The sequence below is a fragment of the Stenella coeruleoalba genome, assembly GCF_951394435.1.
Source record: "Stenella coeruleoalba genome assembly, chromosome: 2".
Lineage (NCBI taxonomy): Eukaryota > Metazoa > Chordata > Mammalia > Artiodactyla > Delphinidae > Stenella > Stenella coeruleoalba.
The window spans coordinates 28,312,658-28,328,313 of NC_137147.1; the positions used below are offsets into that span (position 1 = coordinate 28,312,658).

The following is a 15,656-nucleotide window of genomic DNA, read 5'->3' on the forward strand; positions in this document are numbered from 1 at the left end:
CGGGTTTTCTCTAGTTGTGGCGAGCGGGGGCTACACATCATTGCAGTGTGCGGGCTTCTCATTGTGGTGGCTTCTCTTGTTGTGAAGCATGGGCTCTAGGCACGCGGGCTTCAGTAGTTGTGGCATGTGGGCTCAATAGTTGTGGCTCGCGGGCTCTAGAGCACAGGCTCAGTAGTTGTGGCGCACAGGCTTAGTTGCTTCGCAGCATGTGGGATCTTCTCAGACCAGGGCTCAAACCTGGGTCCCCTGCATTGGCAGGCGGATTCTTAACCCCTGTGCCACCAAGGAATTCCCATCACAGAGATTTTAAGAATAAAATATTATAAGCAAATATATGGTAATAAGTTTGAAAACCTAGACAAAGTATGCATTTCTAGAAAAAACAAAAGTGCCAAAACTCACAAGAAGAATCAGAAAATTTGAATAGACTAATTACTATTTAAAACACTAAAAAGATAATCAGGGCTTCCCTGGTGGCGCAGTGGTTGAGAGTCCTCCTGCCAATGCAGGGGACATGGGTTTGTGCCCCGGTCCGGGAAGATCCCACATGCCGCGGAGCGGCTGGGCCCGTGAGCCATGGCCACTGAGCCTGCGTGTCCGGAGCCTGTGCTCCGCAACGGGAGAGGCCACAACAGTGAGAGGCCTGCATACCGCAAAAAAAAAAAAAAAAAAGATAATCAGAGATTTACCCTCACCTTCCTCCCCTAATACCCCAAGCCTAGATAAATTACAAGTTCTACCAAGCTTTCAGGGAACAGATATTCCTTGTTATACAAGGTGTTTCAGAAATCAGAAAAAAGAGGGAAAGTTTCCAACTTATTTTACGAGGCCAGAATAACCTTGATGCCATAACCAGATAAGGAGCCCTCTTTACTTTTCAAAACAGATTTGAAAATCCTAGATACAACATTAGATCTCCAAAGCCAATGGTGTATAATGATCATGATCAAAAATGGCTTATGCCAGGATCATAAGGATTGTTTAACAACAGAAAAGTCTATAAATATAAATCATTTATTAATGGATTAAAGGGGGAAAATCACATTTATTTCAGTAAGTGCAGAAAGAGCAGTTGATAAAGTTCTACAGCTGATATTAAAAGCTCTCAACTAAGGGTTAAAGTGAAATTTCTTACTTGATAAAAGCTACACATCAAAAAGCTTCAACAGGGGCTTCCCTGGTGGTGCGGTGGTTGGGAGTCCGCCTGCCAATGCAGGGGACATGGGTTTGAACCCTGGTCCGGGAAGATCCTACATGCCGCAGAGCAACTAAGCCCGTGTGCCACAACTACCGAACCTGCGCTCTAGAGCCTGCGAGCCACAACTACTGAGCCCATGAGCCACAACTACTGAAGCCTGCGTGCTTAGAGCCTGTGCTCCACAACAAGAGAAGCCACCGCAATGAGAAGCCTGCGCACCTCAACAAAGAGTAGCCCCTGCTCACTGCAACTAGAGAAAGCCCACGCGCAGCAATGAAGACCCAATGCAGCCAAAAATAAATAAATAAAATAAATTAATTTAAAAAATTTAAAAAGCTTCAACAAACACCACAGTTAAGGGAGCAATTCATTCATTTCAGCAAATATTTATTGATTACCTCCTATGTACCAAACGTTCTTTCACTTGCTGAGGATATATCAGTGAACAAAACAAAGATCCCTGCCCTCATGGAATTTACATCTACTGGCAGGAGACAGATGGTAAATAATATAATAAATAAATAGATATAAATCATATAGTATATTAGAAGGTGACAATTACTAAGGAAAAAGAAAAAGCTGAGCTTGGTAAAGAGTATCAGGATGTGTGTATATGTGTATGGAGGGTTTATTTTAAAAAACGTGGTCAACGTGGGCCAAACTGGGAATGTAACATGAAAAGCATTCTCAAACTCCTAGAAGAGAACATAGGCAAAACATTCTCTGACATGAATTATAGCAATGTTTTCTTAGGTCAGTCTCCCAAGGCAATAGAAATGAAAGCAAAAATAAACAAAAGGAACCTAATCAAACTTAAAAGCTTTGCACAGCAAAGGAAACCATAAATAAAATGAAAAGACAATCTATGGGCTGGGAGAAAATATTTGTAAACGATGTGACTGACAAGGGCTAACTTCCAAAATACACAAATAGCTCATACAACACAGTAACAAACAAAACAAAACAAAACAAACAAACAAAAAAACCCAAACAACACAATCAAATAATGGGCAGGGGCTTCCCTGGTGGCACAGTGGTTGAGAGTCCGCCTGCTGATGCAGGGGACACAGGTTCGTGCCCTGGTCTGGGAAGATCCCACATGCCGCGGAGCGGCTAAGCCCGTGAGCCATGGCCACTGAGCCTGCATGTCCGGAGCCTGTGCTCTGCAACGGGAGAGACCACAACAGTGAGAGGCCCACGTACCGCAAAAAAAAAAAAAAATGGGCAGAAGACCTAAACAGACATTTCTCCAAAGAAGACATGCAGATGGCCTATAGACAGATGAAAGATGCTCAACATCATTAATTATTAGAAAAATGCAAATCAAAACTACAATGAGGTATCACCTCACCCCGGTCAGAACAGCCATCACTAAAAAGTCTACATTGGGACTTCCCTGAAAGTCCAGTGGTTAAGACTCCACACTCCCAGTGCAAGAGGCAGGTTCGATCCCTGGTCAGGGAAGATCCCGCATGCCAAGTGTGGCGACCAAAAAAGAAAAAAAAGTCTACACTGATTCACTTTGCTGTACATCTGAAACTAACACAACATTGTAAATCAACTATACTCCAATAAAAAAAATTTTTTTAAGTCTACAAATAATAAATCCTGGAGAGGGTGTGGAGAAAAGAGAACCCTCCTACACTGTTGGTGAGAATGTAAATTGGTGCAGCCAGTATGGAAAACAGTATGGAAGTTCCTTAAAAAACTAAAAATAGAGTTACCATATGATGCAGCAATCCCACTCCTGGGCATAAATCCAGAAAAAAACATAATTTGAAAAGATACATGCACCCCAATGTTCATTGCAGCACTATTTACAATAGCCAAAACATGGAAGCAACCTAAATGCCCAATGACAGATGAATGGATAAAGAAGATGTGGTACATATATACAATGGAATACTACTCAGCCATAAACAAGAAATAGTGCCATTTGCAGCAACATGGATGGACCTAGAGATTATCATAATAAGTGAAGTAAGCCAGAGAGAGAAAGACAAATATCATATGATATCACTTATATGTAGAATCTAAAAAAATGATACAAATGAACTTATTTACAAAACAGAGGCAGACTCACAGACATAGAAAACAAACTTATGGTTACCAAAGGGGAAAGGTGGAAGGAGGAATAAATTAGGAATTTGGGAGTAACATATACATACTACTACATATAAAACAGATAAACAACAAGGACCTACTGTAGAGCACAGGGAACTATATTCAATATTTTCTAATAAGCTATAATGGAAAAGAATATATATATTTAAATATGTATAACTGAATCACTTTGCTGTACACCAGAAAACACAACATTGTAAATCAACTATACTTCAATAAAAAAGAAAAAATATTCTCTCTAAGATCCCAAACACATCAAGGATGCCTATCTACTATCACTGCTACTGTTTAACATAGTACAACAGATCTTTATCAATATTACAATAAAAAGAAGTACAAATTGGAATGATCAAAGGAGGAAATAAAACACTATGTGCAGATGATCATCTGTGTAGAAAACACAATAGAATAAACTAACAAATACTAGAACAGATAGAGTATAGCAAATGAAGAACTCTGTTGACAAGTTAGAAAAATTAAGAGATGATATTTTCAATGTAAAAACAACAAAGGACTACTATCTAGAATATACAAGGAACTCCTAAAATTCAAAACCAAACAACCAAAAGAGGCAAAAGTTGGTAAAAAATGTAAACAGAAAATTCACAGAAACTGAAAGCCAGATGACTAATAGTGAGGTATTTGAACTCAATGAAAATCAGAGAAATGCAGAGTAAAACAATAGGATACTAAAATACATCCTCAAATTGGCAAAAGTTGGAAAGTTAGTGAGAATGTAGAGAAATAGAACTCTCATGCATTACTGAAGTAAGTAAGAACTAGTATAGCCATTCTGGAAACCAATCTGACAGTGCCTAGAGAAATTAAGTATGCATAGACTCTAGGACCTTGCAGTGTCATTCCTGGGTATACTTCCCAGAGAAATCCTTGCATGGGTCCAAAAAAAGACACCTATAAGAACACTTACAAGTTGGAAGCAATCTAGTTGTCTATAAATTGGTTCATAAGGTCACTAGTTCCCCTACAGATAGCGGGAGTCAAAACCTGAAATGCCTAAAGGACCAATAGACATCATTAATGTGTAAAGCTGGCCATGTAAAGAGGATAACCTCTACTTGGTTCTAGAAAACTGTTGGCAGGTGGACTTGGGACAAGAGTTACGCTAATATCACATTTCTCCAAATATGAAAACTCTGTTAATTGAAAGTAACACCCTTATTTTATGTACCATTAAGAAAGACAAGATGCTGCCAATTACATCACACCATCATATTTCAGTAGTACAAAAATATGAAAAAAGATGTGTCTGATAGTGAAATATGGTATTTCTGATTTTTCAGAGAAGCCAGAAATCTGCGTTTTGATGTAAAATATGATCATTTTTAAGACACTGTAAGCTAATTTTTTAAGTTAAAAAACTATGTGTGGGGGCTTCCCTGGAGGTGCAGTGGTTGAGAACCTGCCTGCCAATGCAGGGGACACGGGTTCGAGCCCTGGTCTGGGAAGATCCCACATGCTGCGGAGCAACTAGGCCTGTGAGCCACAACTACTGAGCCTGTGTGTCTGGAGCCTGTGCTCCGCAACAAGAGAGGTCACGATAGTGAGAGGCCCGCGCACCGCGATGAAGAGTGGCCCCCGCTTGCCGCAACTAGAGAAAGCCCTTGCACAGAAACGAAGACCCAACACAGCCAAAAAAGAAAAAAAAAACTATGTGGGACTGTATTTCTAGAGGGCCCCAGAACTACGAGTTTGCAGCCTCAGCTAGCTTCATCTAATTACTAGTTCTGATTCTCTATTTGAAGATTTTCAATAATTCTCATGTTTCATACTTTCAGAATTATTTAGGGCTAGTCATTTCTTCACCTAAATATAAATTTAGGTTCAAGAATTTTTTACTTTCCTTGGTTTTCAGCTAAATGCCTGTGGAATAAAGTAAGGAAGGCAGAGGGGAAAACTGCGTTTAAAAGAGTAGGATTTAGGGACTTCCCTGGTGGCACAGAAGCCGCCTGCCAATGCAGGGGACATGGGTTTGAGCCCTGGTCCGGGAAGATCCCACATGCCGCGGAGCAACTAAGCCCATGCGCCACAACTACTGAGCCTGCACTCTAGAGCCCGCAAGCCACAACTACTGAGTCTGCACTCTAGAGCCGGCGAGCCACAACTACTGAAGCCTGCGCGCCTAGAGCCTGTGTTTCATAACAAGAGAAGCCACCGCAATGAGAAGCCTGCACACCGTAAGGAAGAGAAAGCTCCCGCTCCACACAACTAGAGAAAAGACATAAAACAAATAAATTTATTTTTTTTAAAAAAAGAGTAGCATTTAATCTCGTGGTTGAGGTCAGGCATGATTTCCTCATCATTTCAATTTCTTGGACTCAATTTCTGCCCAGCTATATAGCAATGAAATCACAAAAAGAAGAAAACTAGTTAAACTTATTCTTTATAAATATTTCCATCAGGGGCTTCCCTGGTGGCGCAGTGGTTGAGAATCTGCCTGCTAATGCAGGGGACACGGGTTCGAGCCCTGGTCTGGGAGGATCCCACATGCCGCGGAGCAACTAGGCCCATTAGCCACAACTACTGAGCCTGCGTGTCTGGAGCCTGTGCTCCGCAACAAGAGAGGCTGCGATAGTGAGACGCCCGCGCACTGCGATGAAGAGTGGCTCCCGCTTGCCACAACTAGAGAAAGCCCTCGCACAGAAATGAAGACCCAACACAGCAAAACTAATAATAAATAAATTAATAAACTCCTACCCCCAACATCAAAAAAAAATTTCCATCAGGCAGGACAATCACATACTTTGCTAAATAGCTTTGGCTGGGTCTGTAACTAACCAACAACATCCCTTTTTCAACTACTAGTTGGATCTACCAAGTATGTAAGCAAGAGAGTGCTCACTTTACGTAGGAGTTGAGGAGCATCACTAGGTAAAACCATTACTTCATAAAGAGCTTTGATTAGATAGCCCGCCGACAGATTTCAAGTCTAAGACAGCAGTATTTCTCAAAGTGTTGTGGGAGCCCTCCAATTTTAGAATCATTTGAAATGCACATTCCTGAATCCCCCCCCAATTAATTAAACATTCATAATCTGCACTCCAACTTAGGCCAAAATCATACTCATGCATACTGAAATTTGAGAAACACTACCCTAATATGCTGTGTTAGAGAGGGTTTTATAATGTTACAATGTTACTAATAACTGAACTGACAGTCATTCAGAGGGCAACCTGGGCGTATCACAGGTTACAAATACTGCGGCAATCAGTGTTATACACATTTCTCTCGTAACCAACCCCACCCTCTATCTCGCCGGGGCGGGGGGGCGGATTACTCCCATGTAAAAAGATATCCTTATTCACACTCCCCCTTCCATCACCTTTCCCACTCTACTCCGCTCTTTGCTTTTTGCCCTCTGCTCTTTGCCCTCCCTTTTCTCTGCCAGAGTCTCTGGCAGAGATTAACCCAACCTCCAATCAGCCCCACACCACCCGGTGCCAGGGCTTCTCTTTCGCCTTAGGCCTCAGAATCTACCGAGCCAGCATCCGCTACCGTCTCCCTTCCGCTGTTTGAGGACCTCCGCCATCCTCAACCCTCCAGTTACCCTTTTCCACTTCCAATCTTCTCTCAGCTTTGGCTACGAGGCCTGGAGGGTACTCACCATTCCGGCGGTTGCTACTGTCACTGCTCTGGTTGCTAGGGCCCGCCGGGATCAGTGCGCATGCGCACCTCTTGGAGCTCTCCTTGGATCCCTACCCCGGCAGTGGTCTTTTCTCTCCGCCCTCAGTGTGGCGCAAGCAGGGCATTGTGGGACCGCGCGGTGTACGCCGGGGTCCTCCCGCTCCGCGGTTGCTAGCTACCCAGGGACTGCAAGCGCAGCAACTGGTGGCACATAGGGGTCGAGAGCATAACCTCGTGGAGTGGTTGGGAGATGTCTTTTTCCCTTGTGAAAGTAATTTCAGCTAATCTGGAGTGACGTACCGGCTTAAAGTTTAAAACTTTGAAACCTCCCTGTAACAACTGCCACACCCCATAAAGGAACTTTAAAAATTCCCTTCCTTTGCAGATTGCCCTTCCCGTTCTCTTGACTCCCTGCTGTAATTTACCTAGTTGTCCGACTGATACCCAGACACGGCTGCATTTCTTCAGTTAGCTTCTCCCAACCCCTTCAGGCAGCCTGAGGCGGCTGAAGCATGAAATGCTGGTTTTACATAACCGAGGTGTCTTTATACCCCCAACTATCAAATTAGCCAAAAACTAAAAATGTCCAGAGTTGCTAGGGGTATGGAGAAGTGGGGACGCATACATACACTGCTGTTTGTAATTGATACAGCCTTTCCGCAGGCTGTTGGCAATTTTAAAGCTTTAAAAACTTTTGCACCTCTGTGACCCAGCAGTTCCACTTCTAGGACTTCATCCTGAAGAAATAATCAGGCATATGCACAGAGATATATGTTCAAAGTTTTAACAGCGAAAAGAAAACCCAAATGTCAACAACAGAGAATTGGTATTATTAAGGATATTATGAGGGGGTTCCCTGGTGGTGCAGTGGTTAGGAATCCTCCTGCCAATGCAGGGGACACAGGTTCAAGCCCTGGTCTGGGAAGATCCCACATGCTGCGGAACAACTAAGCCCATGAGCCACAACTACTGAGCCTGAGCTCTAGAGCCCGCAAACCACAACTACTGAGCCCATGTGCCTAGAGCCCGTGCTCTGAAACGAGAAGCCACCACAATGAGAATCCCACGCACCGCAACAAAGAGTAGCCCCCACTCACTGCAACTAGAGAGAGCTCGCATGCAGCAACCAAGACCCAACGCAGCCAGAAATAAATAAACAAATTTATAAAAAATAAATAAATATATAAAAGTTACATGCAATTTAAAATAAAAAAGATATTAGGAGGTTTTAATGTTTGTTATGGACTGAATTGTGTCCCCTCAAAATTCATATGTTGAAGCCCTAAGCCCCAGTGTGACTGTGTTTGGAGACAGGGCCTTCAAGGAGGCAATTAAGGTTAAATGAGGCCATAAGAGTGGGGCCCTAACCCAATGGGACTGGAGTCCTATAGGAACAAACACCAGGACTGGTGTGCAGAAAGGAAAGGCCATGTGAGGACACAGTGAGAAAGTGGTCATCTGCAAGCCAAGAACAGAGGCCTCACCAAAACCAACCCTGTCTGCTCCTTGATCTTGGATTTCCAGCCTCCAGAACTGTGAGAAAACAAACTTCTGTTAAGCACCCAGTCTATGGTATTTTATTACTTGCAACCTGAGCCGACTAATACAAGGTTCATTTTGCTTGTCTGTTTTCTGATTGTTCTATAATGAGCCTGTTTTAAATTTTGAAATAAGAAATAAATTTCACTTTGAAAAAGGTAATTTAATCAATTCCTAAAAATAGGAAAAAGTAAAATTTTTACTGAAGAAAAAAATGTATATTCATAACATATCCAACTTTTGTTCTTGTAGGTTTTTTTCATTTTTTTTCAGATCTCCACATCTCCACAGTTCTGCAAACTAGGATTCTTCTTCACCTGCCACAGTCTCTACCAGTTTTGTTGATGTGACTGTAATGGGCATCTACTCCTTAAACATATCTCATAACCCAGCAGAGTAGTCCTTCTACTCAAAACTATGGATTATACCATTAAGGAGTTGGTATTAATAATGAAATATCATTAATGAATCAATTTTATCTTCATGCTTGCTCAGAACATTACTTCTGCTTCCTTTTTGTCATTGCAGCGGTAAACTTTGACCATAAATATGTTTTATTTAACACCATATAAACTATTTACCACTATATAAACAGAAATCTGCTTGTCTCTGCAAATGAACTCACAATATCTTGATACATTTCCCATCAAGTACATTTTGAGTTTCAGATACTCAAAGGTTAAAAACAGTCACCCAGGGCTTCCTTGGTGGCGCAGCGGTTGAGAGTCCGCCTGCCGATGCAGGGCACACGGGCTCGTGCCCCAGTCCGGGAAGATCCCGCATGCCGCTGAGCGGCTGGGCCCGTGAGCCATGGCCTCTGAGCCTGTGCATCTGGAGCCTGTGCATCCGGAGCCTGTGCTCCGCAGCAGGAGAGGCCACAACAGTGAGAGGCCCCAACAGTGAGAGGCCCTGCTACCGAAAAAAAAAAAAAAAAACAGTCACACAAGAAAAATGAACTATGTAACTGGGATCCTTCCTTTGTTTTTTTAAATCCTGCAAAATGACAAAGTAGATTCAAAAAGCTATTCACCAGAGAATACAGCTTTGGGTCCACTTGCTCTTGTTGCAGCCCTGGGTAAAAGAAAGTTAAGAGAAAGGTTAAAAATCTTATTGAAACCATTTCCCCAAATTCAGAATATCTCTGGAGAAAAGGGAACCCTCCTCTACTGTTGGTGGGGATGTAAATTGGTGCAGCCACTATGGAGAACAGTATGGAGGTTCCTAAACAAACCAAAAATAGAGTTACTATATGGTCTTGCAATCCCACTCCTGGGCATATATCTGGAAAAGACAAAAGCTCTAAATCAAAAAGATACATGCACCCCAATGTTCATAGCAGCACTATTTACAATAGCCAAGACACGGAAGCAACGTAAATGTCCATTGACAGGAGAATGGATAAAGATGTGATACATACATACAATGGAATATAACTCAGCCATAAAAAGAATGAAATAGTGCCATTCTCAGCAATCTTGGATGGATGTAGAGATTATTTATCATACTAAATGAAGTAAGTCAAAGACAAATATATAATATCACATATGTCAATTCTAAAAAAGGATACATATGAACTTATTTACAAAACAAATAGACTCACAGATGTAGAAAACAAACTTATGTTCACCAAAGGGGAAAGGGGGAGAGGGATAAATTAGGAGCATGGGATTAACATATACACACTACTGTATATAAAACAGAACCCTAATGAGTTTATTTTATTAAGAATGTTTAAATTGAATTATAAGTGAAATATAATATTAGCTTCGGGTATATAACACAGTGATTTGATATTTTTATATATTATGAAATGATCACCATACAGAGTTATTACGATATTATTGACTACTTTCCCTATGCTGTACATTACATCCGCATGACTTGTTTATTTTATAACTGAAAGTTTGTACCTTTTAATCTGCTTCCCTCATTTCACCTGTCCTCTCTCCCCTCTGGCAACTACCAGTTTGTTCTCTGCATCTATGAGCCTGTTTCTGTCTTTTTTTTTTCTTCCGGTTTTAGTGAGATATAATTGACATACAGCACTGTATAAGTTTAAGGTTTACAGCATAATCATGAAATGATTATCACAATAAGTTTAGTGAACATCTATCATCTCATATAGATACAAAATTAAACAAAAAAATTTTTTTCCTGTAATGAAAACTCTTAGGATTTACTCTCTTAACAACTTTCATATATAACATTCAGCAGTGTTCATTATATTTATCATGTTGTACATTACATCCCTAGTACTTACTTAGCTTACAACTGCAAGTTTGTACCTATTGACCACCTTCATCCAATTCTCTTCCACCCCACTCCCTGCCTCTGGTAACCAAAAATCTGACCTCTTTTTCTATGAGTTTGTTTTTGAAGTATATTTTACCTACAACACTATGTTAGTTCCTGTTACACATCATACTGATTCAATATTTCCATACATTTCAAAATGATCATCATGATAAATCTAGTTACGCTCTGTCATCATACAAAGATGTAATTATTGACTATATTCCCCACACGGTACATTCCTCAACTGTAACTCATCTATTTTGCAACTGGAAGTTTTTACCTTTTAATCTTCCTCATCTATTTCTCTCCTACCCCAACACCTCTTCCTTTTGGCAACCACCTATTTGTTCTCTGTATCTATGACTGTGTTTCTGTTTTGTTATGTTTGTTCATTTGTTTTGTTTTTTAGATTCCATGTATAAGTGAAATCACACAGTATTTGTCTTTCTCTGATTTATTTCATTTAGCATAATACCCTCTAGGTCCATCCATGTCGTTAAAAATGGTAATTTCGTTTTTTTAAAAAAAAAATTTATTTATTTATTTGACTGCGCCAGGTCTTAGTTGCATCAGGTGGGATCTTTGCCACGTGCGGGATCTTTGTTGTGGCCTGTGGAATCTTTAGTTGTGGCATGTGGGATCTTTTAGCTGCGGCACGTGGACCCTTAGTTACGGTATGCAGGATCGAGGTCCCTGACCAGGGATCAAACCTGGGCTTCCTGCATTGGGAGCATGGAGTCTTAACCACTGGACCACCAGGGAAGTCCCTCAATTTCATTCTTTTTTATAGTTAATATTCCACTGTATATTTATACCACATCTTCTTTATCCATTCATCTATTGATGGGCAGTTACATCACTTCCGCATCTTGTCTATTGTAAACAGTGTTGCAATGAACTTAGTTGTCCATATATTTTTTCAAATTAGTGTTTTTATTTTCTTCAGAAAAATATATAGAAGTGAAGTTGCTGGATCTATGGTAGTTCTATTTCAGTTTTTTAAGGAACCTATATACTGTTTTCTATAGTGGCTGTACCAATTTACATTCCCACCAAAAGAGCATGAGGGTTCCCTTTTCTCCACATTCTCGACAACACTTATTGTTTCTTATCTTTTTGATGACAGCCATTCAGACAGGTGTGAGATGGTTTTGATTTGCCTAATGAGTTCATTTTAAACACATTTCTCTCCACCATTCCACTCACCTTTGGGTGACTTTGCACAAATGTAGCTACCTCCTCAAAGTAATCTAAATTTAAATCTTTCATGATTGGAGGCAGATCTTCATAACCAAAACACAGCAAATCCTTGACAAGCCAGGAGACTCGCTTAAGATTCATTTAACCCTCCATCACCAGCCATGTCAATCAAACCAGGAAAAGAACCATCTCCTGTAAACCAGGAAAGGGGATTAATCTTGGATTAGATGACAGAACATTTAATGAACTATGATACCCAGCTAACATTTTCTAAGTCAGAGTCTAGTTGTATGATGTATTCTTTTCTTTTTTAAATATTTGCCTATCTGCTTGGAAAAGAAAACATCTGTTTTGGTTGAAATAGGATTATTGTTGTGGTTGAAATAGATAAATAGACTATTTTAAAGCTGTAAATGTACAAATGGTTTTATATCTCCCCCCGCCATGAGAAAATCACTGGGAAATGGAAAAAATTATGAAAATTAGCACCAAAGAAATGGAAAGTGTTTTGGTTTGAAGTGTCAGTCCTGGTAAATCTAAGTAAATATTTCTGCAGACTTTGAGTTATGAAAATATAATACCTCATTTTAAAAAATCCAGCTTTAAAAGGCCCTTTGACTTCTCAACAAACAAGAAACAGAGTGACCAAAATCTGTAATTAAACAAGGTTTAAACTATTTTAAAGGTCTAACAAAGGTGTAATATAAAGTGAACAGTATGTGTGGAAAGGTAGTAAAATGTCAAACTAATAGCCCCCCTAACATTGGTCTGTTATTTCTCTCTTAACACCCCTACTGGGGCTTCCCTGGTGGTGCAGTGGTTGAGAATCTGCCTGCCAATGCAGGGGACACAGGTTCGAGCCCTGGTCCGGGAAGATCCCACATGCTGCGGAGCAACTAAGCCCATGCACCACAACTACTGAGCCTGTGCTCTAGAGCCCACGAGCCACAACTACTGAAGCCCGCGTGCCTAGAGCCCGTGCTCCTCAACAAGTGAAGCCACCGCAATGAGAAGCCCGAGCACCGCAACGAAGAGTAGCCCCCGCTCGCCACAACTAGAGAAAAGCCTGCACGCAGCAATGAAGGCCCAACACAGCCAAAAATAAATTAATTAATTAATTAAAAAAAAACCCTACTGGAGATTATGTTATTCATTCACCACTCCAAGAGAGGAATTTCCCAGCCAATTGCCTCCTAGTATTTTTCTGATATATACCTCTGTGTTATTCCAATTAAAAGTGCTAGATAAATCTATATAAGTACAGAAGAAATGGCAAGAACATGAGGATAGAAACCAAACTAAAAGGCCTAAAATTCCTGTGCCAGAGGCCATTTCTAAGTTCTCAAATCTAGAAAGACGTTAGGCACATCTAGCTACCAAAATGTAATCTAGGGTGTACATATTAAGGTAGTGATCTTTATAAGGTGGTTTCCTTAACATTTAGATATCTCAGCATATCTTGACCTGCTTTTTTTAAAATCAGATACATCTCAAGCATTTCTAGATTCAAGATTAGTTCCAGAAAGCCTAAAGCAAACCATGAAAAAGACACAACGTACAGACCCTCAAATCATTCTGGCAATAGAGTTTTCCAACCATAGGCTTCAAAATACTCACCTGCTTATCACATTAAAATAACTCAGAATTTTGTTTATTTTGTTTCAATTCATTAATTTAATCCCCAGTATGAAAATTTGCTAGGATCTTATAGGCTATTTCAAAAAAATCTTACCTACTCAAACCCCAGCCACGAAAATGTTAAATCTCTCATTTAAAAGATTCTTAGAGAGTTCTCCGGTGGCCTAAGTGGTTAGGATTCAGTGCTGTCACTGTCGTGGCCTGGGTTTGATCCCTGGTTGGGGAACTGAGATCCCGCAAGCTGCAGGGCGCAGCCAAAATACTAAAAAAAGAAAAGAAATAAAATAAATAAAAGATTAGTTAGTTGTTCCTGAGGATCCTGAGGGTGAGAGTAGGGGATAAGCCAGACTGGGCTTTTAAAAACCCAATTATTTCACTCATTGATTCACTCATTCAGCCTGTGTTTATAAAGGTCAGAGTTAGACCTCAAAGAGTTGACTGCACCCTGATTTCAGCATCACCTAGCTGTGTGATTTGGTTAAAACACTTTGGTCCTTGGTTTCCTCATTTATATTATACAGAAGCTGTTCTTTGATCTATGAAATGAGCAACACAACAGTTTTCTCATCATGGTGGAGGTCTCCAAGTTATTAGAATATGTCAGATAACAACAAAAAGGTCATCTTTATCTTAACATGAAGGCAGTGTAAAAGAGTGAGCAATATATAGTGTGCCTTCAGTCACTTTGGGGCTTGGACAGATACCAATGACAGATAAGGTTCGTATCCACTACTCTCGCCATTTTTTAACAAGAATTGATAACAAGAAAAGTTAACACAAAGCTCTGCCTAGCAGAGGTAGGCAAGCAAGCATGTAATGCTAGAAACTGTACAGCAATTTTAGGATTAGTAAGAGCAAATTTGCAAAGTATATGCTCTCAAGGAATAGATTCTGCAGCACTAGGAGTTAGGATGGGCAGCTGGCAGAAGAGAGGTATGCAAGCAGATCAAATTTAAATCCCGGCCACCACTTAGGGGAATGAATGTCCCACCTGATGTCTAGAAGACAAAATAAAGGAATTAAGACACTCATGTGGGATTGGTTCAAGATGGCAGAGTAGAAGGACACGCTCTCACTCCCTCTTGTGAGAGCACCGGAATCACAACTAACTGCTGAACAATCATCGACAGGAAGACACTGGAACTCACCAAAAAAGATATCCCACATCCAAAGACAAAGGAGAAGTCACAATGAGACGGTAGGAGGGGCGCAATCACAATAAAATCAAATCCTGTAACTGCTGGGTGGGTGACTCACAAACTGGAGAACACTTATACCACAGAAGTCCACCCACTGGAGTGAAGGGTCTGAGCCCCATGTCAGGCTTCCCAACCTGGGGGTCCAGAAATGGGAGGAGGAATTCCTAGAGAATCAGACTTTGAAGGCTAGCGGGATTTGACTGCAGGACTTCGACAGGACTGGGGGAAACAGAGACTCCACTCTTGGAGGGCACACACAAAGTAGTGTGCGCATCGGGACCAAGGGGAAGGAGCAGTGACCCCATAGGAGACTGAACCAGACCTACCTGCAAGTGTTGGTGGGTCTCCTGCAGAGGCAGGGGGTGGCTGTGTCTCACCGTGTGGACAAGCACACTGTCAGCAGAAGTTCTGGGAAGTACTCCTTGGCGTGAGCCCTCCCAGAGTCCACCATTAGCCCCACCAAAGAGCCAGAGTAGGCTCCAGTGTTGGGTCACCTCAGGCCAAACAACCAACAGGGAGGGAACCCAGCCCCACCCATCAACAGTCAAGTGGATTAAAGTTTTACTGAGCTCTGCCCACCAGAGCAACAGCCAGCTCTACCCATCACCAGTCGCTCCCATCAGGAAACTTGCACAAGTCTCTTAAATAGCCTCATCCACCAGAAGGCACACAGCAGAAGCAAGAAGGACTACAAGCCTGCAGCCTGTGGAAAACAACATTCACAGAAAGATGGACAAGATGAAAAGGCAGAGGGCTATGTACCAGATGAAGGAACAAGATAAAACCCCAGAAAAAGAACTAAATGGAGATAGGCAACCTTC

The 15,656-nt window shown here is 41.3% G+C and overlaps 1 protein-coding gene across 2 annotated transcripts in view; it reads right to left on the reverse strand.

Annotated features, from left to right (window-relative positions):
• Window positions 1-14,169, reverse strand: part of DNAL1 (dynein axonemal light chain 1) — a 49,447-nt gene extending 35,278 nt beyond the window's left edge. The window contains exons 1-3 of one of the 2 annotated variants that reach the window (XM_079909065.1): window positions 13,731-14,169; window positions 12,005-12,190; window positions 9,534-9,574 (exon numbers count right to left, since the gene is read on the reverse strand). Coding sequence is in view for 1 of the 2 variants with exons in the window: in XM_079909063.1 (XP_079765189.1) it covers window positions 6,945-6,947 (3 nt within the window). In the remaining variant the exon portion in view is untranslated. Of the gene's footprint in view, window positions 1-6,944; window positions 7,056-9,533; window positions 9,575-12,004; window positions 12,191-13,730 lie in introns of those variants that run through there. The other variant, XM_079909063.1, reaches the window with a different exon arrangement.
• Between the last annotated feature and the right edge of the window lie 1,487 nt (window positions 14,170-15,656).